The 27,059-nt window shown below is 35.6% G+C and overlaps 1 protein-coding gene across 3 annotated transcripts in view; it reads right to left on the bottom strand.

Annotated features, from left to right (window-relative positions):
- The window catches only part of ALG6 (ALG6 alpha-1,3-glucosyltransferase), a 57,929-nt gene that overhangs the window by 19,400 nt on the left and 11,470 nt on the right, over positions 1-27,059 (bottom strand). For all 3 annotated transcript variants that reach the window (XM_060089899.1, XM_060089901.1, XM_060089900.1), the window contains exons 3-10: positions 17,079-17,163; positions 11,894-11,983; positions 10,659-10,747; positions 8,803-8,885; positions 7,717-7,781; positions 4,265-4,450; positions 3,558-3,693; positions 727-812 (exon numbers count right to left, since the gene is read on the bottom strand). In XM_060089899.1, the coding sequence (XP_059945882.1) occupies positions 727-812; positions 3,558-3,693; positions 4,265-4,450; positions 7,717-7,781; positions 8,803-8,885; positions 10,659-10,747; positions 11,894-11,983; positions 17,079-17,163 (820 nt within the window). The remainder of the gene's footprint in view (positions 1-726; positions 813-3,557; positions 3,694-4,264; positions 4,451-7,716; positions 7,782-8,802; positions 8,886-10,658; positions 10,748-11,893; positions 11,984-17,078; positions 17,164-27,059) is intronic.

Here is a 27,059-nt window from a genome sequence, read left to right as displayed (position 1 = left end):
GTCTGCTTCCTGTTACAGTGGGCCACAAAGGATACTCTCCAACCAAAAGAACTGGAGGAAAGAGAAAGGCAGCACACACACACACACACCTCCCAGTTATTCAAACACTAATGTTGGTGCTGCTGTGAAGAGATCTGCAGATGTAATTAAAGTCCCTATTCAATTGATTTTAAGTTAATCAAAAGGGTGCAGCCTTGGGTGGGGCCTGAATCACTTGGAAGCCCTTTAAAAGAAGGCTTAGGCCTTCCCTGAGATCAGACTCCAAACAGCAGTGGGGTCAGTGCAGCTCTTCCTTCCCTCCAGATAGCCCCTCCTGAATGTCTCTTATGGACTGGCATTTGGTTTGCTTAGCCAGTCCCCCACAATTGTATAAGCCAATTCCTCATAATAAATTCACACACACATACACAAACACAGTGATCTCCTACTCATTCTCCTTCTCTGGTCGACCCTGACTGATACACCGCTGAAAATTATGACTCTTCAAGGTTAGGTTAAATCACGTTTAATATACTGTTTAAGGAAGACGGAAGTAGGGAACAATAACTTTCACATAAAATGTTTCAAATAAAAGAGTTCTGTTATACAGAGCAATGAGTTTACATTATGTGGAATATTCACTAATGAAGACCACCTGACTCCCTATGATGCCAGATAAATGAGGTATTGCCATGACACTTTTAGAGTAGCTTATAAAACACTGTATACAAACTTGGTGTCTCTTACCTGATCATTATCTGGATGTGATGCGGCAAAATATCCCTGATCTTCAGAAAGACACTGAAGGTGCACCAAATATTGGCTACTTTATCCTTAAAAGAAATTTGTTAGTTTTACGTTCTAGTATAATTGAAAGAAATATTAAACTCCATGAAGTACAGCCCATAATCTCTAAATAGATAAACTTTTGGGTCATGAGAAGTGCTTGTTCACAATTTCATAACTAAGTTGATTAAACTCTCTAAGGAACACATACACACACATTTTTCGCAATAGGAGGTGATCTAGCCAACCATAATTTAGATGCGCCCAAGAAATACTTAATATTTTTCGAAGAGCAGCATATTATTCCTAAATACTGAAGTTATTCATCTTTGGAAATTAGTTTCTAAGAAATCTTTACTTCATCTAATGTAGAACACATATTGTTTGACCCATTTTACCACACACCTGAAATCAGAGTAATCTATTAGCTAATCTCCAAAATATACAAACAGCTCATGGAGCTCAATGTCAAGAAAACAAACAACCCAATTAAAAAATGGGCGGAAGACCTAAATAGACATTTCACCAAAGAAGACATACAGATGGCCAAGAGGCACGTGAAAAGATGCTCAACATCACAATTATTACAGAAATGCAAATCAAAACTACAATGAAGTTATCACCTCACACCAGTCAGAATGGGCATCATCAAAAAACCTAAAAACGGTAAATGCTAGAGAGGGTGTGGAGAAAAGGGAAACCTCTTGCACTGTTGGTGGGAATGTAAATTGATACAGCCACTGTGGAGAACAGTATGGAGGTTCCTTAAAAAACTAAAAGTAGAACTACCATATGACCCATCAATCCCACTACTGGGCATATACCCAGAGAAGACCATAATTCAAAAGAACACATGTACCCCAATGTTCATTGCAGCACTATTTACAGTAGCCACCTAAATATCCAATGACAGATGAATGGATAAAGAAGATACATATATACAATGGAATATTACTCAGCTATAAAACGGAATGAAATGGCATCATTTGTAAAGATGTGGATGGACCTAGAGTCTGTCATACAGAGTGAAGTAAGCCAGAAAGAGGAAAACAAATACTGTATATTAACACATGTATGTGGAATCTAGAAAAATGGTACAGATGAAACTATTTGCAGGGCAGGAATAGAGACACAGACATAGGGAACGGACATGTGGACACAGTGGGGAAGAGGAGGGTGGGACAAATTGGGAGATTAGGATTGACATATACACTACCATGTGTAAAACAGATAGCTAGTGGGAATATGCTATAAAGCACAGGAAGCTCAGCTCAGTGCTCTGTGATGACCCAGATGGGTGGGACTGTGGGGAGAGTGGGAAAGAGGTACAAGAGGGAGGGGATATAGATATACATATAGCTGATTCACTTCATTGTACAACAGAAACTAACACAACATTGTAAAGCAATTATACTCCAATTAAAAATAAATAAATAAATAAAAAGAAAGTAACTATCACCAGCAACTGTACCATCCTACTTCCCTCTGTCGGGCCAATGAAATTGCTCTTCAGATTTTGAGGGCAACAAGTGAATGAAGGTAACCAACAGCACCATCAAAAGTGTATGACACTCATTTTTATAATTATCATGATAAATACCATTTCTGAAATACTGGGTTAGCCAAAAAGTTCGTTTGGGTTTTCTGTAAAATATTATGGAAAACCTCAAACAAACTTTTTGGCCAAACCAATAGAAGGTAAGGCAAATAACCAGGCAGCTTACATGGAGAACTAAACTCTTCTTTATATAGGTATTAAGGTTAGAGGATATATAAAGAAGTTAGGAGCACAATTCTCAAAGTTCAAATTACAGCTCTGCCGTGCAAAAGCTATATGAATCTCTGACCTCAGTTTTCTGATCTGTAAAGTGGGTATAACAGCTACTTCAGCACTATGGTTAGGGATCAAATAAAATTACATGTTAAGTGCCTGGTACCTAGTAAGAAAGTGGTGGTGATAGCAATAGTGATTATTTATGATTATCAGTACTATCACTATCATCATCCCCATTGACATACAGGGCACACAGTTCTGTTCCTTCACAACACCAAATTCTTTCTTAGCCTCTTTCAAAATGCTGGTTCCATCCTCCCACAGATCCACTGAAAGATACTCTAAAGCATTTCATATACTCAAAAACTGGAAAGATATATATGCTTTTCTAATTCTTTTTAAAAGAAATATTTATTCAAAAGCAAATTATCTATAAATATGTTGTCTCTGTCTAACTTTATTAAAAGACCTTTTTGTTTCAGAAAAATGGTTTGTTTAATTTAATTACTAACTCTAAATCAAATTATCCATGCAATAAAAATTTAACAAGAGTGATTAAGCTGGCATTAAATGAAATGAAATGAATGATTCTCATTAAAAATTACTATGGATGAAAGCTATATACCTCATAAGGAATTATGAGATCTTTCTGAAGCAAACATGATTATTAGTTTAATAAATAATTTCCTAGGACTAAAAAGAGAATATAAACCAAAAAAAACCCCACAAAGCTGTTACCTTTGTAGCTGCAACTTCTCATGCTGTCTTTCATTATGAACCCTATTTCATTAGGAAAAATGTATAACTGAATTATGGATCTCATGATGGCATAAATATTACCTATTTGTACAATGTACTGGAAAATGCCAGACGAGCCATAGCTTATGTACCAGATTAAATAACTGGCAAGGAATGAGTGCAGGAGGAGAGCAGCTGAAGTGCTTCTACATGAAATCCCCAAAGGTCACAGGGAAGGTACTGTAACAGAAAGGAGCGAGAGAAAAGTTTTTAAACATGCCTCAAATAGTCCACGATCAACTGGAAAGAGTCTTCTTAGAACTTGCAAGGTTTGTTCCCTTTCTGTAAAGAATGGCAGCCAGCAGAGAATGAAGGAAGCCACAACAGTACAAGCCAGTTTAATCAACAACACAAACCTAGAACAAAAACAAAGGGAACTGGTAAGATAGGGAGAGGTTAGTAATTCTGAGAAATCAATCTGTGTCTCATTACTATAAATATAATAAATGCAAATGTATAGTAATGATAAATCTATGCCACTAATACGGGTTTAAGATGAGAATCTACTTAAATCAGAGTTAAGAAATTCACAACTATTAAGATGTGCAATTCCCCAACAAGAAGACTATCACCATCCTTCTTAACATTTAACTTAGATGCCATTCCTATGCAGCTATGAAGAAAAATGTCAAATTGGGATGTATTTCTAATAAGTATATAATGTAATATGCTCTAAAGGGATGAAATCCTACAGCAGTGTTCTAATAAGCCCATTCACATTACCTCCAGTAAATATACATCAATCAAAATATTTCTCTAGTTAGGAAGATTTAAAATACAATAATATAGAACACGGCTTGATCTCTCTTTCCATTTACTCCATAGCCACCAATAAATTAATAAGAAATCACCAAAAGGCAAAGATAAGTATGCCAAATAAATTATCTGAAGTAATTTTTTGAATTCTGTTGTTTAAAAGCCACTCACCCCTTTCCTTTGAGGCCTTTCTTAAAACACTTGCCAAGTAAAAAACAAAAAAATGGCAAGGAGTGGTAAAGTTCCATCTGCTTATAATTTATAGCTAAGCAAAACGCCAGGGACCCCAGCAGGTCCCAGTCGTAAGATACTCCAAGGACACCCCACAAGGCAAAGCCAAGACTCACAGAATTATATATGTTCCTGTGTCAAGGAATTATCTCAGTAATTAAAAGAGATAGATTTTGCATTTTATAGAACATTTTTCTTATGTGATTTTGTAATAATATATTATAATGAAAACGATTTCTAAATAAAAGCTGAAAGTACTGAATTGATAAACAAATTTGAAATTATATATAGTGGCTTCAAATATATTAAATCTACTACTAAACAGAGCAACTGATTTGTTTAGGTTTAAAAGAGCTCTAAATAGTTAACATATAGCTTTGTTTTCTGCTAGGCTATTTCACAATATTACTATAACACATATCAAAATCAATGCTCCAAAAGTTAAAAAAAAAAACACCAAACTTACTGATCTCACTATTTTTCCTCTATAATATGCATCAAAAATATAAATTAATATATGTGCTTGATTAGAAACTAATAACACTGTTATATGAAAATATCACAACTAGATTTTCAGTTGAAAATGGTGAGCTGAGTACCCATGTTTACCTCCTCTCCTTCCTAAGACCCCCTTAAAATGATAGGGAATTTTTTAAAGTTTAAATTCATAGCCATAAAGAGAACAGGAAGACGCATTATAAGAGGTGAAGATTTCAGCACATTTCTAGAAGATGGAAAGAGGACAGAGAAGTGGCAACAAATAAAATAAACTAGAAGAAGCCACAGCTTAGTGAATGCACAGAGGAAGCTCAGGCTAGTGAGGAGCCAATCCACCCTGCAAGCCCCCAGAGAATTCTGGAAACAAGCAGGTTGGAGTGCTTGAGTATGTTGAAGAGAAAACAAGAGGATTCACTGAAAATTCCTACATGGAGATGTCAAATCCCACCTCACTCCTTTGCAAAGATTATCTGGCAGCCAAAACATTTACTACCAGGCAATAAAAGAAGGAATATTTCTCCAAAGAAATGGAATAAACTATCTGGGCAACTAGTGTAGAAGTCAACACTATAGAGCAAATTCCTCCACATTGTGACATTTAAGGATCCCAGAGAACTGGCCAGAATCCTGCCATGTACCCTATAGTGGACCAAATGTATAGAAAGCTCACATGCAACTTTCTCTTCTGCCTTATTCTTAGAATAAATACACCAGGATCAAATAGACCTATAAGGAACACCTATGACAGAAAAAGGACCAAAGTGAAGAGAAGAAAAGACTGACCCTAGGAGAATGGAAATAATTCAGGGAACAGTGCGGAAAAAAAAAAAGAGTAAACTGAAATTTAAGATATTAAATGCTTAACAGAACACATGAAATTTAATAGAAGTGTTACTCATAAAGCAAGACAATCTTCAAAACTGTAAAACGAAATGACAAAGAGATGCTCAAGATGGAGCTGAAAGATCTACTATCTGTCTAATAAGCTCAAGAAAGAAGGGAGAGAATTATTTTTAAAAAAATAATTTATGAGAATTTCCCAGAACTGAAGAACATGAGTCTTCAAAATGAATGACCCACAGTGTCCAAAACAACTGTCAAAAATACCTTTGCCCAAACAAGTCATTATAAAATTTCAGAGCCCGAAAAGTAACAAACAGGAACAACAAAAGCAGCAGCAGCAGTAACAGATAATAATAGCAATAAATACTTATGTAGTGCTTAGTACCTCCCAAGTACTGCTTTAAATGCTTTACAAATATGAATTCATTTAATTCTCAAAAAGCTTAAAAAGTAAGGGTTATTATCATCTCCATTTTACAAATGAGGAAAGTAAAGTAAATAGTGGTTAAAAAAAGGTGTCCCTACAAAATGACATAATCCCCAAAGCTTCAAGAGTTTGATTCAAATCACGGAAAAGATACCACTACGAATTTACCAGAATGGTTAAAAGGAAAATAACTGACAACTGGTGAAGGTGAGCACCTGCAACTCCTACACCATTGCTAACAGGAGTATTAACTGGTAGATCATGCTTAAAGACCATATGGGAATATCTAAAATTAAGCAAGTGCACACCCTATAATTCAGCAATTCCACTCATAAGAAATATATTTACATGTGTACAAAGAGATATTTACAAGAAAGGTCAAAGCAACATAGTCATCATAGCCAAAACCTGGAAACACTCCAATGTCTATCAGTAATAAAATCATGTGTATTCATGCAATGGAATATTATAAAGCAATGAAAGAGAACGAACTACAGCTACGTACAACTACATGAATAACTCTCACAAACAGAATGTTGAACCAAAAACACCAAGCACAAAGGAATACCGACTGTGTTGTCTTTTTTATAGAAAGTTCCAAAAAGGGGGAGAACCAAACTATAGTACTAGCAGTCAGTAAGTGGCTATCTCTGAGAATGGAGGAGGGAGAACTACTTGGGATGCGTACAGGTGTGGTTTTGGATACTGGCAATGTTCTATTTCTCGACATGGATAATACTTAGCCAATTCATTTACGTTTTGTGTACTTCTCTGTATGAGTGTTAATATTTCAAAGTAAATGTAGTATTAAAAAAACCTGTAAACAACTTTTTTCTTTTCTTTATTATCAGTGTTCTTGATATTATCAAACTATCTAAAAGCCATGATCCTATAATGCCAAGAAAAAGGGCTCAATTAGGAAAGAGGACTGAATAAAAAATATGATGGAAGTAACTACCTATCTGAATATCTTTTGCAAGTCCTTTGACAGATACACATTTTAATTTTATAACTAAAACAGATTGGCACCAAAAGGAAAAAATATTAATTAAGCAATCATGGTGTGTATTATTTTTTCCTTTGGGACAGACAGTAATATTTAATACATTAGAAGACAAACTGGAGAGCCATGTATAGATTTTATCAACTTTCCTCTATAATTTGTTTATTTGAATGTTCCTTATTTTAGGTATCAAAAATTACACACATAAAATCCACACAGATTTATTCAATTTTAGTTTCCTGAAGCTCCCAGCTACCACTATCTGTTAGGAAACATTTTGTTTTAAAACTCAAAAACTGGAAAATTGTTTTTGTCAGCGTCAGATAACATTTACAAAAGATAGAAAATGTTTCACCTTTTCAGAATTAGCTCCAGAACAGCTAATCAGTTACGAACATTCTGTTCCCAATCCAAATAGTTGTAAAAAAACATTGCTACTTTTAATTTGTACTTTACCCTTCAACTAAACACTTGCTGAAGAGATTCTTTTACCATTTTAAAAATGATTTATATAAGCAAGAACCCTAGTAAATAAGACATTACTAGATCACAACGTTATACAAACTGACCCTAGATTTCATGATATGCATCTGACTTCATTTCTAAATTAGTAAAGGATACTGAAAATGTCCATAGTCGATAAGAATAAGGCCTGGATACAGCAATATGCATAATGCATTAGCAATCTGTAAAGAAAATTATTGTGAAATAAGAAAGTAATCTGTAAACCGGGTAAAAGTGTAGTTTCATTTAACACAGTAGCAAATGTTCCCCTCTTACCTTCTATTTATCGAAATACTCCATTTTTATAAAGCAACTCTTTAAACACTAAAGTCTTCATGGAGGTGACATAGTATATATACTTCAGTAAAAAGGAAAAAAAATCCCTAAAAGGTGTTTGTCTGAGAAAGCACTTTTAGATATATATATCAGATAAATTAATCTAATGATTAATCTATATAAAATGACCAAAGAGAATAGTCATGGGACTTCCGTAGTGGCGCAGTGTTTAAGAATCGGCCTGCCAATGCAGGGGACACGGGTTCGAGCCCTGGTCCGGGAAGATCCCACATGCTGCGGAGCAACTAAGCCCGTGCGCCACAACTCCTGAGCTTATGCTGTAGAGCCCACAAGCCACAACTACTGAGCCCGTGAGCCACAACTACTGAGTCTGCACACCTAGAGCCCGTGCTCTGCAACAAAGTGAAGCCACCACAATGAGAAGCCCGCACACTGCAACGAAGAGTAGCCCCCGCTCACCACAACTAGAGAAAGCCTGCACGCAGCAACGAAGACCCAACGCAGCCAATAAATAATAAATAAAATTCTAACACAAACCATTAGATTTTTTTTAAAAAGAGCATATTCGTTAACTGTGAATATGAGAGTATATAGCAACTTTTCAAAATGACTTTCAGTTGTCATTCTCACAAGCCAACTCAAAATTCAGATTTACCAGTTAAGCAATAAATTTAGCATGCTGTGCAATTCAGCAGTATATAACTTCTAAAATTCAGTGCATCATAGCTATATTTGGACATTAAAATAATTACTCTAAGATAAGTTTCTAAATGAAAATTAATTGACAGAAGATATACTGTTCCCTATTATCTAGTCCCGAAAGCATGACTTCCTTAAACTCTACACTTAATAGTTAAGGTAATAAAACATTTCAGAGATGAAATATCAGGTTACTTCAAAACTTACCTTTTTCTTAGTTGAGATTTCTTTTAAACAACAACAGTACAAAACCACTGCAGGTATGTAAATCAGCAAATCAGCAAGTAACACTGAAAAAACAAGCAAATGATTTTAAGCGTTGAGTCCATCAGGATCTACTATAACCTATTAACAGCCTTCCTCCAACCCCGAGTGAGAATTTATTAACACGAGGTTCCTACTCACTCTGGACAAGTCCTTTCCATGTTGAGCACTTTCCATTCCCTTCACCTGTGCCTAATTTCAACTGATACAGTACTAGAGTCTTAATTTTCTCTAACAAATTCACACTTTAAATCAATTAGCTATATCTAAAACCAGTTCTCTCTTTGCTCTGACTCGGACATAAAAATTAAGAATACACAAAGCAAGGGAAGGAAACTTTTATTTTCCCCTCAATATCTGTATACTCCAAATTTTCTGATGTGAACAATACCTCAAATGTGGAGATGCACAGGAGAATCTTTTTTAATGTGAATATTTATAAAAATTCATAAGTTTTGCTAATTAATGCCTACAAAGAGCTTGATAGGCCCAGGTGAGGAGAAAACTGAAAAAAAGTGGGAAAAAAAATAAAGCAATTCATAATTCTGAATGTTCAGTCCTTTTAGAACAAAGAAAAACTAATATATTAAGTTCTTCAACAGTACAACATAGCTATCCAAAAAGCCTATTTTTTTCTTGTACCACACATATATATTTGTCCAGAATAAGATAAATGATAGTAAACTGTCAGTGTTAGATGCATGCAATCCTATTTTCAGCTCCAGATGCCACATTTTAGATGACACTGACAAACTGGAACATATTTGAAGAAGCACAACCAGAGGCCTCAAAACCATAATCACATTCAAGAAACTGGTCATCTAAGAAACAGCTAAAGTATTTATGAATGTTTAACCTCGAGAGGAGATGACTTCAAATGTCTGAAGGGTGTCAGGTATATAAAGGATCGGACTTGTTCTATGTAGCCCAAGGAAACAGAACCTAAAATGACTAGTGAAGGTTCAATACAAGAAGGAAATTTCTAATGATTGGGGCTCTCTGAAAATAGAATAGAGTCTCTAAAGGTTGTAAGTTCCCTGCAGATACAGGTATTGGCTCAGAAGCTAAATATCATGTGGTGAGTATGTGGTTCAAAAAGGATTAGAGCATTAAAGCATTTGGGAAGAGGGAGTGGTGTGGGAGAGAGAAAGACAGGCAATACAGGTTATCTCTTGGGCCTGATATTCCATGACTGGATGAATAGTAAAGAGAACAAACCCTGACTAGATTTAGACTAATTAAGGAAAAGATCCAGGCTAGCATTAAAGCCTAAGGCTTGTAAAGCTTTTAAAGAAATTTAAGCTTATTACTTTCAACTTTTAAACAGCACACAATAAATGCTCAATAAACATTTGTTGTAAAGATTAATTTAGCAACACTGCACAGCAATACAATAGATGACATACAGCTGTAATTCACTGTAAAAGTGAAAGGGATTTATTAAAGCAACAGCCTAGACAAATATAACTTCAATTTAGAGCTAACCAACTTCAGGTGAGCTATGAATATTAGCCTCACTTTACTAGGCCTCAGTTTCCTCAGCTTAAAATAAGGATAACAACAGTATTTACCTCATTTGGGTGTCCAAATTATTAAGGGAGATAATAGTAAATGTAAAGCACCCAGAATTATTAGTTTCTACTCTTTTTTTTAGCTTACATATACATTTGCTCACATATTATACATATATATGCATATTTATAGTTACACAACTATAAAAGTAAGGACAAATAGAACCTGTCATCAGTTCAAAAAAATTTTTAATCAAATTTTACACTCAATGCCTATTGCTCTTTTACCTGTTGCACGCATGAAGAGCTTATGTGCCTGACTCTCATATCCACGTGATGTATGGAGAGCAATCCAGTCTGGATTTATAAACTTTGCCCTGCAAATCAAACATATATACATGCACTTTATTCTCCATTACTTTTAGCAGTAAGGACATCTGAGGACATACGAATCTATTTTGAGAAGTGGCCATTGCTCCTATAAAGCAATGGAGTTAAGGCTTAAGCTTTACTCCTTGTATTTAACCATGTGAAACTGACTAACGCTACCAGAATCTGCCATGCTTATCTTCCAACAAACCCATGTAGCGTGTTAACTAAAAGCCCACCTTCATGATTCTTCCAGTGTGAAAACAATCTGATGTCACATTTCATTTATTAAACATATACTTTGTAAAGAGCAATACACGAATATTGACAAGAGTATCATAGTTTTATAATTTATAATCTTTTCAGTTATCATAATAGGCTACAATAAATAGCTATTAATCATAAATCATTGCATAAAACTGAACATAATTATTAAAGATAAATTAAGTTTTCAATCATATTACATTCTCCAGAACACTGCAAAGTATATCTGATTATCCTGAAGTTTGGAAACTTATTTTTAATCCAGGAAGCTAATTTTTACAAAATATGAAATAGAACAAATGAAATGAATTGAGAAGATAATGTGAAGAAGTTCCTCAAATTTCTGCTGATACACTTCAAGTCTGAAATGGAATACCAGGACAGAGTAGAACTGGTTCTCCACTAAGTAGAAGCACCTAATCTTCTATAAACCATTCCATTTCTGTAAAAGAAAAAGGAATTCCAATCCCAATCTTAAATCATAAGTGAAACACTACGGTATTTCTAGTTTCTTACCTGACAGGTTAGTCAGAATACCATTTTGACCTTTATTTCTCATTTACTTTGGGCCATTCCAGGAAAAAAGCTTTTCTGTGCACAGCTAACCGTATTAGATATATTTCTCAGTAATCCATGCGTAATTGGTAACATCTCTACTTCAAAACAAAGCTAGATTTTTGCATCTCTTTCTAGACTTTCCTCAAAAAAAATTATGAAAATAGTCAAACTCTGATAAACTTTCCTACAATCCAATTATAAATGTATGGTGCTCTACAAACCATAATACAATAGTAGCTACAAATGATCTCTTCTCTATTCAACAAACTCTTCCTTACTACACCTGCTAAGGGCATAAATATTTAAAGTTATGTTAAGGAAGAAAAACTTACACATATGCACATAAAAGACTATGATAAGCTGTAAGAGGTGGATAGTCCAATCCCCAATACTGTAAGTTGTTATCACTGCCGTTAAAATACCTGAAGAAAAAGGAAAAAGAAAGTGCCATTCCAACAATCAATATATAAGAAATACTTATATTTAACATCTCACTTCATTTAACTTAATTAACATGAAAAAATGTTATACAAGGTTAAAAAAAATTCATCTAAAGTTTTCTCCCCTCTCCTAAAAATTTTTGTGAACTCACAATTAAAAGTTGTTATTGAGTAGTGTGACTAAATAATTTATTGTGTAAACCAAGGTACTCTTAAGAAAGAAGCTGTAAATAATTAAGTCATTAACAATAGAGGCAAACCAAGATTCTCACAGGCAAACTGGAACTTGTTATCACTCTACTATTAGTAAACTTAATGACCAACACTTATACAAAAGAAAATATGCAACAAAAAGAGAATTTGCTTCTGACAGTCTAAAAAATTAAAGAAACAATATGAAATCACAATTTAAATAAAAAATGAACGTCAAAGACCACATACAGATTTGGTTTACAAAGAAAGAAATATTGCATGAAACAGGTATACTTTTATTAATAACACTTTGAACACAATTCAACCAACATGTAATGAGAGCCTATTACATGCAAAATTCTGTGAATTAAGGAAGAAAGCTAGATCTAATGTTCATAACTTAACAGGCTCCTCTAACTGGTCAGAATGGGAAGGAACAAAATTATATTCAAGAGTATTATCATTAACTTCAAAATGTAATTTTTTCTAACATACCATGGGTATTTTTGCTTTTTACAAAAAAATACTTTAAAATAGTTCCAGGACTTCCCTGGTGGCACAGTGGTTAAGAATCCACCTGCCAATGCAGGGGACATGGGTTCGAGCCCTGGTCCAGTAAGACCCCACATGCCATGGAGCAACTAAGCCCGTGCACCACAACTACTGAGCCTGCACTCTAGAGCCCACGAGCCACAACTACTGAGTCCACATGCCACAACTACTGAAGCCTGCGCGCCTAGAAACCGTGCTCCGCAACAGGAGAAGCCACTGCAATCAGAAGCCCACACACTGTAACGAAGAGAGCCCTCGCCCGTCACAACTAGAGAAAGCCCATGCGCAGCAACGAAGACCCAACACAGCCAAAAAAAAAATTTATTAATAATAAATAAATAAAATTTAAAAATAAATAAATAGTTCCAAACTTAAGTTTCAAGAACAGTTCAGAGAGCTTCTGTACATCAAATGTAAAAATTTATTTAACAAAAGACACCATAAGAAAAATTCAAAGACAAGAACAAACAGGAAGAAGATATTTATTTTATACATATACACACACCAAAAAGAGATTAAAATATAGAATACTATTGTATACTGTTGAATACTGTGGCAGACAGACTTTAAGGTCATCCCCATGAACGCATCTCCTGGTGTTCCTGCCTTAAGTGTGTACAATCAATCCCCTCCCCTCAAGTGTGGGCAAGACCTGTGACTTGCTTGTAAACAACAAAATACGACAAATGTGATAGGATGGTCATGCCTGTGCTTATGTTTTATGTATATGTAAGATCCCATCTTGCTGGCTAAACCAGAGACTCCCTTTCACTGACTTGGAAGAATCAAGCTGTCGTTTTAGTAAGTGGGCATACTGGAGAAGCCACATGGCAAGAAACTGCAAGTAGACCCTAGGAAATAAGAGTAGCTTCCAACAAGAAACCAAAGCCCTTAGTCTTGTAAATGCAAGGAAATTAATTCTGTCAATAACTTGAGGGAACTTGGAAACAGTTCCTTCCCCAGTTGAGCCTCTGATAAGACTGCAGCCTCGGACGACAACTGGATTGCAACCTCCTGAGACCCTCCCTGATCATAATATTGAACTAAGCTGTGCCCAGACTTCTAACCTAAAGAAACTACAAAACTAAATGTGTGTTTAAGTAAGTACCATTTATGGTCACTTGTTAACACAGCATAGAAAATTAATGTAATTCTTTATTTTAAAATCATATAAATCATTACAAAAAAGATCAGCAATCCATCAGAAACATGGGGGAAATATATAAATATGCCAATTTGAGAAAAAATATCATGGTCAGTAAATATATTAAAAGATACTCAACAACACAAGTACTCAAGGAAATGGAAATTTTAGAAGTCTGGTGTTAATTGTTATTATTAAATATTGTTAAGGGTATATGGAAAGAAATATTCTTGTGTTGGTATCCATTAAAACTGGCTACTTTAGAGATTCCACTTCTAGGAATCTACCTAGGAAAAACATGTACACATGTACACAGGAGAAATGTACTTTATCATTCACCTACTAAAAGATATTTAGAGTGTTTCAGGCTTCTCATAATTATAAACAATGCTGAAATAAAGTCATTCCCATAATTCCTGACTTATAAACCTGTGATTTCTTTTTAAAAAGCAACATGCTCAGGGTAGGTGGACTCTTCTCCCAGCCCTGGTATAAACCATGCCTGCACTGAGCCAGGTGTTTCTTTCTATTAATGATTGCTTTAAGGGTAGGAAAGATTTTGCTCCTGAACAAAAAGAGAGGTAAAAAAATAAGGTATTCCTATTACCCCTGCCTTGAATATGGTTGTACAAAGTCACAGTGCTGGTAGCCCTGGCAGTCATCTATTGATCATGGGGTGAAAAGCCTCAGGATGAAAAGCCAACATGCCAAGAAGAATGAATGAAAGAGAAGAAAAATGGAAAAGCCTGAGTCCTTGATTGCTATTATTATTTTTTAATATTTATTTATTTATTTGGCTTTGCTGGGTCTTAGTTGTGGCATGCAGGATCTTTGTTGAGGCATGTGGGCTCTAGTTCTCTGACCAGGGATCGAACCCAGGCCCCCTGCATTGGGAATGTGGAGTTTTGACCACTGGACCACCAGGGAAGTCCCTTGATTGCTATCACTGAGCCAATTTACCAGCCCTGCAAAGACCTACTTATTGAGATAATTATTGTATTGCTTAAACTACTATTACTTAGGCTTTCTACTACTTGATGCCAAAAGTACTCCTGACTTCATACATAAGGAATTATCATTATAAAATTTAAAAAGTTCAATTTTCCTTTATTACTTACAACTATGTATATTGAAATGGAATAAATAAGTGTTTAAATTTAGAATTATAAAACTGACATTTTTTTTTACAAAGTTATTTATTTATTTATTTTTGGCTGCATTGGGTCTTCGTTGCACTGCGCAGGCTTCTCACTGCGGTGGCTTCTCTTGTTGTGGAGCACAGGCTCTAGGCACGTGGGCTTCAGTAGCTGTGGCATGCGGGCTCAGTAGTTGTGGCTCTCAGGCTCTAGAGTGCAGGCTCAATAGTTGTGGTGCATGGGCTTAGTTGCTCCGCAGCATGTGGGATCTTCCCGGACCAGGGCTCGAACCTGTATCCCCTGCATTGGCAGGCAGATTCTTAACCACTGCGCCACCAGGGAAGTCCCAAAACTGCCATTTTTAAAGTTTACTTCATAGATCCTGATTTCACATTTTAGACTACTTTGTCACTTGAAAGTTTTGACTACACTATGGCTAACTTTCTAGATGAAGACAGAAAGATTTCACTCTTGGAAAAAAAAGATTTTTAATAGTTAGTTAGTTAGTTAGTTAGTTAGTTAGTTAGTTAGTTATTTGGCTCCGCGGCGTTTTAAGTTGCCGCATGTGGTATCTTTAGTTGCGGCATGCAGGATTTTTAGTTGTGGCATGTGGGCTCTTAGTTGCATCATGTTCCCTGACCAGGGATTGAACCAGGGGCCCCCTGCATTGGGAGCACGGAGTCTTAACCACTGGACTACCAAGGAAGTCCCCACTCTTGGAAAACTGAAGTTAAAAAATGAGAAACCATTCCTCAGCCACATTGCTAGGTAACAATAATGGCAAACTAATCAAATTTGACAAAATTAGCAAAAAAATTCAGAATATTAGAAATGTTATTTCCAATATAGATTTATATACACTGTTGATAATAGTGAACCTGTCCCAAGGATATATTTTCTGTTTTATAAACTGTGCCATTGAGATGTATCTTTTTCAATGATAGTCATTATGAATCATATAGCAATGAACTTCAAACTAGGGGGAAAAAAAAGAAATCACACCATTTAAACATTAGAACTCGGTACTTTCACTGCCATGGCCTAGGTTCAGTACCAGGTCAGGGAACTAAGACCCCACAAACTGCACAGTGAGGTCAAATAAATAAATAAACAAACATGCACACACCTATTAAAAAAAAAGAATAGTATCAAATATTTAGCTGACCTCTATTTTAAATACTCTAAACTTGGACTAGGGTGCAGCCAACCTATTCATAGAGAGTTCAATATGAAGTTCTTGTATGTATCTCTCTCAGAAAGGAGTTATATAAAAGCAGTGACCAAAGCAATCAACAGAACAATATAAACAGTTTGCATAGCCAGGTTTAATCAAGTAATCTACCAGGCATCTAATAAGTAAAAAAATACTGTCATCAATTGTTATCAGAATGTGTTCAACAAAAATGACAGTGCATGGATTTCTGTGAGATATAACTACAGCTAACATTTACTGAGAACTCATTACACTTCAGGCACTGGTCTAAAGTGCTTTAAATGAATCATTTTATTCAATCCTCACAATAACCCAGTGAAATATATATTCTATTATTTCCATTCTATGAGTGATAAAACTGTGGCAGAGATAGTTAAATAACCTGCAAAAGCTCACACTGCTAGTAAAGAGTACAAGCCTTCATCTGAAGTCTGGCAGTCTGACTCTAGCCCTACACTCTTCACCACTAAGCTACTGCTTTTTTTTCATCTCATATGTTCCTTACAGGAGGAAGCTTTGCAAAACTTCCAGAAGAAATACTCTTAGTCCATAAACTTCCACAGCTTATGTCCTGAGGAGCTTCCATGGCATACAGTGTCCTATCCTCAAAGTTCTAGTTCAGTACCATATTCCAGCTGGTAACTAAATATATGGGTAACTTTCAGGAGGATGAAATTTCAAAATGAACCGACAATATGCAGGGTAATATACGTGACATCAGTATACAGGAAGATGAGGATTCTGAAGATGAAGAAATAGCATATTTTCCTTTTACGTATCTTCAAATAATCTACATTAACTGACGGATAAACAATAAAATCAAGTTAAAATTATCCATACCATTGTTTGATTGGTAAATTAATAGTAATCTCTTGCCAGTGTCTCTGAGCTTCATAATCACCAAACATAGGGGGCTTTCCAGCACCTAAGATGAAAGGTAAAAAAAGCAAAATAAAAATACACTTTAGTATATCAGTGATTTTATTTCCTTATGAAATAAAATCCTTATGAAAATTTTCTAAATTATAGAGATAATATAGGTGGAGGAAAAGAACACAGAAGTTACCTAAAAAGTCAGAGAGATGAGGTCTGAATCCTAGCAGTGCTAGCACACTGAGTGACTGTGTAATCCTGAGCAAATGACCTAACCTCCCTAAGCCTCAGTACATTAAAAACAGAATCAATACTGTCACCTAAAGGACTGTTGGAATAAAGAAAATAATGAACATAAAATAACCTGTATAGTACCTGGCACACATAAATATTCAATAAATATTATTAATATTAATTAGTTATTAACTTAGTTTTTGGGGGGTTTTTTGGCCATGCTGCACGGCATGTGGGATCTTAGTTCCCCAACCAGAGATCAGACCTGCACCCCCTGCACTGGAAGCACAGAGTCTTAACCACTGGACCACCAGGGAAGTCCCTTAATTAGTTTTTAATTAATTAGTTGATAATACTAATCATAAGATATCCAAGTTTATTTTTACTTCATGAGAAAGACTGTCAACTATACTGTCCAATAAGTATCATAAAACAATAATAATAACAAATGTCTATATTTTACCAAGGGCTTTTACAAACTAAATATAAATAACTTAAGGTCAAGTACAGAACCAAAAACGGACTATATATTGCAAAGACATTGGTTAGGTCAGGCTTTGATGTCAAATGAGTTATATAAAAACTGCCACTTTATAGTTTTTTTTTACTTCAAAATTGCAAATAAGGGATAATGGATCTTTAATAACTAACAACTGACAGTGTCTACTACATGCCAAATACAACAATGGAGCAGGTATTATTATCATCCCCACTTTACAGCTAGCAAAACAGAGGCAATGGTCACCCAGGTAATGAATAGCAGAGTATGGACTGGAACCCAGGCAGACTGGCTCCATAATCCAGGTCCTTGGCTCCTACTGTGTATTGCCTCACAACTTGGTTAAGGTAGGTTGTTAACCTTAAATCATTTTAAATGATATAAAGGTAATTCCATTTAGTAAATAGTAAACAACCACTATTTAGCTAGCAGTTGACTACAAAACTGTGAGAAGGCCCAAATAGGTACAGTACAGACACAGGTTTCTTAATCAGCAAGTGAAAATCACATACAGTCAAATATATTCATTAATCCATTGGGAAGGTGTGCCACATTGGTGAATGATATGTTATCAATCACTGAACTCTAACCCAGACGTTCTCCAGCTTTGGAACACTACATTAAGTAGATTTTTTGCATTTAACGGCTGTATTATACCACTATTCTTTAAATGCTGGCATCTCCACCCAAGGAGATACTCCCAGTATGAGATAATCATGGGAAAAGCTGATTAACATCTCCAAAGCATATACACATTGAGTGACTGCCGCCAAAAATTACCCACAGTTCAGGCACATGTATACACACACACAAACCTACCCCTGGCTCTCTCTTAGAAAGTACCATATCTTATTCATTTTTGCATTCTCAGGATGTAATTGCACCTTGCAGATGCTCAGTGAATGATGATGTAGGAAGGATGTCAATATTATCAGTATGATATAGCAAGGATTTTAAGTTCAAAAAGATTTGAATTTTTGAGTCCCTGATTTTCCACTTACTGAATGTGCAACACTAAGCAGTTTGTGATGGCAGACCAATTAATTATGCGAAGGCTACTTTAACACCATGCCCACATACTGGTTCTTGTCTCAAAACATCTTTAAGTTACTATCTGGCATTTTGAAATTCCAAGCCTCTGCTCATGCTGCTTACTTCCTCTCCCTATTCATACACCTCTTTTATCAACTCGTATCCAACCTTTAAGAACCATCCCAACTGCCAAATTCTCCACAAAACCTTCCCTTATAAATTAAAAACATACTGATCATTAATTATTGACTTCTTAGAACTAATATTTATTAAGTGCAAACTATAGAATCATACTTATATATATTATTTTATTATTCATTACACTAAGTCTAACAAGCAAGTGTTGAAATACTTATTTTCTTCATATAGGCTAGGGATTGTCAGAGTGATTAAGGAAAAAGAATTATTAGCAAATGCAGTAGTGAAAACTTTATTAAGTACTTAAGAGCAAAATAAAATGCCAAGAGCTTTAGATGTAACTCATTTGATCTGCAACCTATGATTTTACCAGCATTTGACTGATGAGGAGACTGAGACTCTGAAATTTTAAAATAACTTGTCCAGTGTCACACAGCCAATAAGACACAGCTAGTAACATTCAAACCCACCGGCGTTTAATCTCAATACCTGTGTCCTTGACAGAGAGTAAACAGTAAAGCCATGATTTGAATAGGAAACAGAAGACAATAGCCATAACAAAAAATGAATACCAAACTTGAAATATATCAATTGTTTAGTGAATTGAAAACCCATTACCACAGTATCTCAAAGCTATATCTCCTCCTTCTGTTTAATAAACAGCATATGAAAAAACGCAGAAATCAAAATAGGTAAGTCGGGCCTTCCCTGGTGGCGCAGTGGTTGAGAGTCCGCCTGCCAATGCAGGGGACATGGGTTCGTGCCCCAGTCTGGGAAGATCCCACATGCCGCGGAGCGGCTGGGCCTGTGAGCCATGGCCGCTGAGCCTGAGCGTCCGGAGCCTGTGCTCCGCAAGGGGAGAGGCCACAGCAGTGAGAGGCCTGTGTACCGCAAAAAAAAAAAAAAAAAAAAAAAAAAAAAAAAAAGGTAAGTCAAGTAGATTTTAAAAAGGAAAAAAAAATTATTGACTTCTCATAATACTTATATTTTCAGTATCATGTATTTTGTCACATGATTATACTATTTTCTAATAGCTACCCAAATAAGAATTTTAATTCCAGTGGATATAGAATGTGATTTTTCCAGAGCTCACAGGAAACATATTGCTAGGCATATAGTACATACTTTCAGTTAAAACTTGCTCAGTTAACTGAACAGGAGCGGGGGATTAACTTTCAATTTTTTTTAAAGAAGGAAAATAGGGCCTCCCTGGTGGAGCAGTGGTTGAGAGTCCGCCTGCCGATGCAGGGGATGCGGGTTCGTGCCCCGGTCTGGGAGGATCCCATATGCTGCGGAGCGGCTGGGCCCGTGAGCCGTGGCCGCTGGGCCTGCGCGTCCGGAGCCTGTGCTCCGCAGCGGGAGAGGCCACAACAGTGAGAGGCCCACATAACGCAAAAAGGAAAAAAAAAAAAGAAGGAAAATAATTTCCCACTGAATTAACTGCATCTTTATGTGTGCACTTTATAGATGTGTGTGTGCTGTGGGGGCAGTTTCTCTTTTTGGTGACACAGCTGCTATCTACAGGGAGAAAGGAATTGATTTTTTTTTTTTTCTTTTGCCTTTGTTTGCTTGTTTTTGGCCCACTGGGATAATACCTATACAGTGGGCATCATAGGAAACTACTTAAGTCATAGAGGATCTTAAGTAGTTTCCTACACCTGAAAAAATCCAACTATCTAGATTTTCTGAAATTGCTCTAGACTTGGGGTCAGTGTGGAAGAATTTATTACCATTCTCTAACAAAGAGAAGAGTGGATAATGACTCTCTTCAGGGTTGAGAAACAAGTTTCTATCCAGAGTCTGACCTACTTCAATAAATTCAGCTGACACTAGCTATGAAATTAGTACTTAAGTTTTTAAAACTGCTAAAGTGCCCTTAAAGCAACCCAAAAGAGTAACCCAACTATACCTATGGGAGCTTCACTTGGGAAGGGCAAAATGGATTCCTTCTACTGTGATTAATTCTACAAATTCATTTACATGAGATTCAGAATTACATAAAGAAAATGTATTAATGTACATTTACAAAGCTTCAATTTTGTCTCATTCTTAGGAAAATGGGCTTAAGCATCACTTAAATGTTCATTTTATTAATTGCTGAACTATTCATAATTATGTTAGAATTTTAAAAACGAGTAGTTTCTTTGATAACAATACGTACTAATTGCCTTTACATTGAAACTTTAAACATTCTAATGGAAGAGAATTTGGTTAAAATTTTCCATAATAATCCCCCTTTTATATATTCTTAGCGAGTGAGAGGAAACATTACAAATAACAATGGGTAAGCTGAGAGAAACTATACAGTATATGCATTTCCAAAGAAGAAATAACGGACGAATACTAAGCAAGCTCACCTGAGCTTCCTCACTCCAGTGCTTCCTAATTACAATCTTAAAACAAAAAAAACAAAAAACAAACTAAAATAAGCATGTTAAAGACAAATTATAACCAAAATAAGTATTTTAATTAATAGAGGGGAAAAAAATCTCAACGAAATCACAGATGTTACACTCATTCAGTAATCCTCCCAGCCTCCTATGATATAGAAGTTCGTCACACGTGAACACTAAATGTCACACTGTTTACGATGGAGTTGAGAACTCTGACAGAATCACCATTTTTCTTAGTATTTAGCATTTCTATTTTTCTCATCTGAAAAATGACAAAAATATATAACCACCACCTACAAAAGATGCTACAAATATTTTAATATGCAAAAACAATACTCCTCTTACATAGTAATCCAAAAATACTCTTGTTCTGTTGACTTTCTTAGAAGACAATTTAAGAGTAAGGTTTAACTTTTTTGTTTTTGAAGTAAAGTTGATCTACAATGCGGTGTTAGTTTCAGGTATACAGCAAAGTGATTCAGTTATACATACATATATCTCTATTCTTTTTAAAATTCTTTTCCCTTATAGATTATTACAAGATATTTAGTATAGTTCCCTGTGCTATACAGTAGGTCCTTGTTGGTTATCTATTATATATATATATAGTAGTGTGTATATGTTAATCCCAAACTCCTAATTTATCCCTCCTCTCCCTTTCCCCTTTGGTAACCATAAATTTGTTTTCTATGTCTGTGAGTCTATTTCTGTTTTATAAGTAAGTTCATTTGTTTCATTTTTTTTAGATTCCACATACAAGCGATATCATGATATTTGTCTGTCAGGCTTAATTCACTTAGTACGATAATCTCTAGGTCCATCCATATTGCTTCAAACAGCATTATTTCATTCTTTTTTATGACTGAGTAATAGTCTATTGTACATATTCTTTAACCATTCATCTGTCAATGGACATTTAGGTTCCTTCCTTTGTATATACTCCTTATATATACTTTGTATATACTTCCTTTGTATATACACACACACATCTATAAAGTGCACACATAAAGATGCAGTTAATTCAGTGGGAAATTATTTTCCTTCTTTAAAAAAAAATGAAAGTTAATCCCCTGCTCCTGTTCAGTTAACTGAGCAAGTTTTAACTGAAAGTATGTACTATATGCCTAGCAATATGTTTCCTGTGAGCTCTGGAAAAATCACATTCTATATCCACTGGAATTAAAGAGTGCAATGAACACTGGGGTGCATGTATCTTTTCAAATTATAGTTTTCGCCAGATATATGCCCAGGAGTGGGATCGCTGGGTCATACAGTAACTTTATTTTTAGTTTTTTAAGTAAACTCTATACTGTTAAGAGTAAGGTCTAAAATAAGTAACAGGACTTTCCTGGTGGCGCAGTGGTTAAGAATCCGCTTGCCAATGCAGGGGACACAGGTTTGAACCCTTTTCCGGGAAGATCTCACATGCCACAGAGCAACTAAGCCCGTGTGCCACAACTACTGAGCCTGCGTGTCACAACTACTGAAGCCCATGCCCCTAGAGCCCACACTCTGCAACAAGAGAAGCCACCGCAAGGAGAAGCCTGTGCACCACAACGAAGAGTAGCCCCCGCTCGCTGCAACTAGAGAAAGCCCGCGGCAGCAACGAAGACCCAACACAGCCAAAAATAAATAAATAAATAAATAATTTAAATAAATAAAATAAGTAACAGGAGTCCTGTTTTCAGATGAGGGAAGTAACTGAGTCAACTCAGACTTTAGGAGAGAAATGTTAGAATAAGTAATGTATGTAAGCCACAGGGATAGAAAAGTATTATATATGCATGTTGTCCTCTACTTGATTCCCATTAAGCATTTGATTATGTACACCAGTAACACTGAAATTGTGTGATGTTTTTAAATTATTTAACCCTATACCCTGATACTAATTTAACCTTCTCTTGAGATAAAGAGTGCAAAGAAAATAATGTATCTGTCAAAATTAGAAGACTAAAGGAAAATTAGAAGACATAGGATTGCAAACTAAATAATGATCAGGAGTAATACAGCCTGAAGTAAGAAAAGGGAATGACTATCCAAAGGACCAGTTATGGATTGAAAGCAAACATAACACAAATTACATATTTCATATGACAACTTTTTTTTTTTTTTTTTTTTTTTTTGCAGTACGCGGGCCTCTCACTGTTGTGGCCTCTCCCGTTGCGGAGCACAGGCTCCGGACGCTCAGGCTCCGCAGCCATGGCTCACGGGCCCAGCCGCTCCGCGGCATGTGGGATCTTCCCAGACCGGGGCACGAACCCGTGCCCCCTGCATCGGCAGGCGGACTCTCAACCACTGCGCCACCAGGGAAGCCCCATATGACAACTTTTAAGTGGGCTTTTCCTCAGCCCTCCTTTATCCCATTCCAACTACCAATTAACTCCCTCCTTCCATTCACTAACAAACTTCCTAAAAGTTGCTATGTCCACTTATTAACTCCCATTTAGTCCATTATGGTCTGGTAGTTAGGAAGCTCACAATGGAATCCTAGTGATCCTTTGCCTATTTTAAATTTTCATTCTACTTGACGTGTCTAGAACTTGACACTGTTAGCCAGTCCTTATTTCTTAAAATTCTCTAATTCCCCGGCTTCCAGGATAATAACGTCTCCAGGCCCTAATCGTACGTGATTTCTTCTCAGTCTCCTTTAACCATTACCCCTTCTCTGTGAAGATGATCAGGGGTTAAACCCGTTTTCTTCTGTACTACAGATGCTCCCAACTCTGTGGTTTCAACCATCAGCTCTATCAACCTTTTGTAAAAATCAGAATAACCTGTGAAGCTTTAAAAAATACAGAGAAATACACAGTAAACTGAGGCCTCAAAGAATTCCCACAGATAAAAGTTCTAAGTAACATGAGCTCACAATTTTAAAATATCACTAAACTCATGAAGAAACAAAATAACATAAGCAAGAATCAACAACAAACAACAAACTATGAAATCAGACTGCAGGTATTAGAATTTTCTGATAGGTAATATAAAATAAGCATGTTTAGTATGTTTAAAGATATAAGAGGGCTTCCCTGGTGGCGCAGTCATTGAGAGTCCACCTGCCAATGCAGGGGACACAGGTTCGTGCCCCAGTCCAGGAAGATCCCACATGCCGCGGAGCGGCTGGGCCCGTGAGCCATGGCCGCTGAGCCTGTGCATCCGGAGCCTGTGCTCCGCAACGGGAGAGGCCACAACAGTGAGAGGCCCGCGTACCGCAAAAAAAAAAAAAAAATACAGATGAAACTAGTTTCCAGCAACATGGCAGACTCAGAAGGTCAGAAAAACACCTCCAATACAGGAAAAGTATATATTTTTAATTATTTATTTTATATATTATACATGTACAATTTTAATATATGGCTGAATCAGCAGCAAAATAAGAGAATTCCTTAGAGGCCAGAAACAACAAAAAAAGTGTAGACCCAGAAGAGTAAGCATTTGTCCTGAGGGAATCCAGTGATCTTTGGTGGCCTATACCCTAGGTACTGAAAAGCTCTATGACATAAGTAAGAAGGCAAAGCCTTAGTACTTGAACAAGTAGGAATTCAATGTCAGAAAAATCTCTACTAGGATTAAAAATACAAAGCCTTTGAGGAGATGGTGAAGATATTATCTCTGCCTTGGCTCTTGGTAGTACAGGAAAAAAGAAGTCTCCCCAAAATTCCTAACCATAAGCCTGCACTCACCCAGTTTGGGGCCTGAATTCACATCAAGTATTTGCCAAAGGAATCTTAAGATGAGAATTTAGTTTGACTTTTGTTAAAAGTGCCCCAGGTGCCTGGGAGGAGGCAACCCAAATGCTCTGTGGAGAAATACACAGTAAACTGAGGCCTCAAAGAATTCCCACAGATAAAAGTTCTAAAAGTTCTAAGTAACATGAGCTCACAATTTTAAAAAATCACTAAACTCATGAAGAAACAAAATAACATAAGCAAGAGTCAACAACAAACAACAAACTATGAAATCAGACTGCAGGTATTAGAATTTTCTGATAGGTAATATAAAATAAGCATGTTTAGTATGTTTAAAGATATAAGATATAAAAAAAATGACAGCTGATGTCTGAACATAAGCAACAGAAACTAAAAAACAATGAGAGAAGATTTTCAAAGTATTAACAGAAAATAACTGTCAATACAGAATTCCATACCCAGAAAAACTTGACAACAAAGAGCAAAATAAAGGTGTTTTCAGACAAAAATGGAGTTTGCCAACAACACACTCTCACTAAAAAAAAAAAAAAACCTCCCAAAGATGTACTTCAGGAAGAAAGAAAATGATCTCAAAGGAAGACGTACTATGTAAGAAGGAAGGGTAAAAAGAAAATGAGGGTAAAACTGGGTAACTATAAATTGTATAAAATAACAGTGACTAACATCTAAAATCATGAAAGAACTGAAATCCTAGGCAATAATAACATTTTAATTTGGGGCAGGAGGTGAAGATTTGTAACTAGAGTTAAAACATTCTAAGGTCCTAGTGTTGTTCAAAAAGAGGATATAAATATGAATTTTAGGTTTTGTTAAGTTAAATATGTATGTGAAAATCTCCAGAGTAAGCCCTGAAAGAACAAAATATAGTTTCCAAATCAGTAGGGGAGAGAAAATGGAATTAGGGAGGGGAATTGGTTAGACATATTTAAATCACAGGGATTCAGAGGTAGAGGGTAAAAGAATAGAAGAAGATATACCAAGCAAAAATTAACCTAAAGAAAACTAGTAAAGCTATATTAATTTTAGAGGAAATAGACTTTAAGACAAAAGCATTACTGTAAATAAACAGGGACATGACAATAATGTCATGAAATTCAAGTCACAAGGAAAAAAATTCTAAATCACCTAATAATATAGATTCAAAATATTCAAACAAAAATTGACAGAACTATAAAAAGAAACTGCAGCTCTCTCAATAACTGGTAGATCAACAGGGCAAAGATCAGTAAGAACATAAAAAATTTGAATCAAAACAACTGATATTAAGTAAATGGATATATGCAGACTATTAAACTGGAGAACATATATTTTAAACCAAAAACAATTCCGGTCTCGAGTACTATTCCAGATTTTAGGAAAAGAGGGTATACTCCCTAATTCATTTTATGTGGCTAGCACATCCTTGATAACAAATCTGACAAAGGCATTTTAAGGAAGTAAAATTGCAGGCCAATTTTATTTGCAAGCATGGATGCTAAAATCATAAATAAGAAATTAATAAGCCAAATCTATCAATATACTTTAAAAAATATATCACAAATAGAGTTATTCTAGGAATGCAAGGTTGGTGCAATGCTAGAAAGAACAAAAACATACTCAATGGTAAATTAAAAGCATCTATTAAAATTAGGAACAAGAGAAAGAAGCCTGAATCACTACTTCTATTCAACACTGTAATAAGGTCCTAGAATTAAGAAGACAAGAAAAAAGAAATAAAAAGGGTAGGAAGTAGAAAAGAAGAAATAATACTGTCATTATTCATAGATCACTTTATTTTACACAGAAGATCCAAAAAATACTTCAGAGAAATTATTAGAATTACAAGTTTAGGAAAGTTATCAAATATTAAAAAATAAACCACATTTTTATACCCCTGGAAAAAGCATTTAGAAAAGCAATTTTTTAAAAGATACCATCTACAATGGTGAGGAAGAAAAGATATTTA

Source organism: Mesoplodon densirostris, chromosome 2 (genome assembly GCF_025265405.1).
Source record: "Mesoplodon densirostris isolate mMesDen1 chromosome 2, mMesDen1 primary haplotype, whole genome shotgun sequence".
Classification (NCBI taxonomy): domain Eukaryota; kingdom Metazoa; phylum Chordata; class Mammalia; order Artiodactyla; family Ziphiidae; genus Mesoplodon; species Mesoplodon densirostris.
This window is presented reverse-complemented; position numbering and strand designations above follow the sequence as displayed.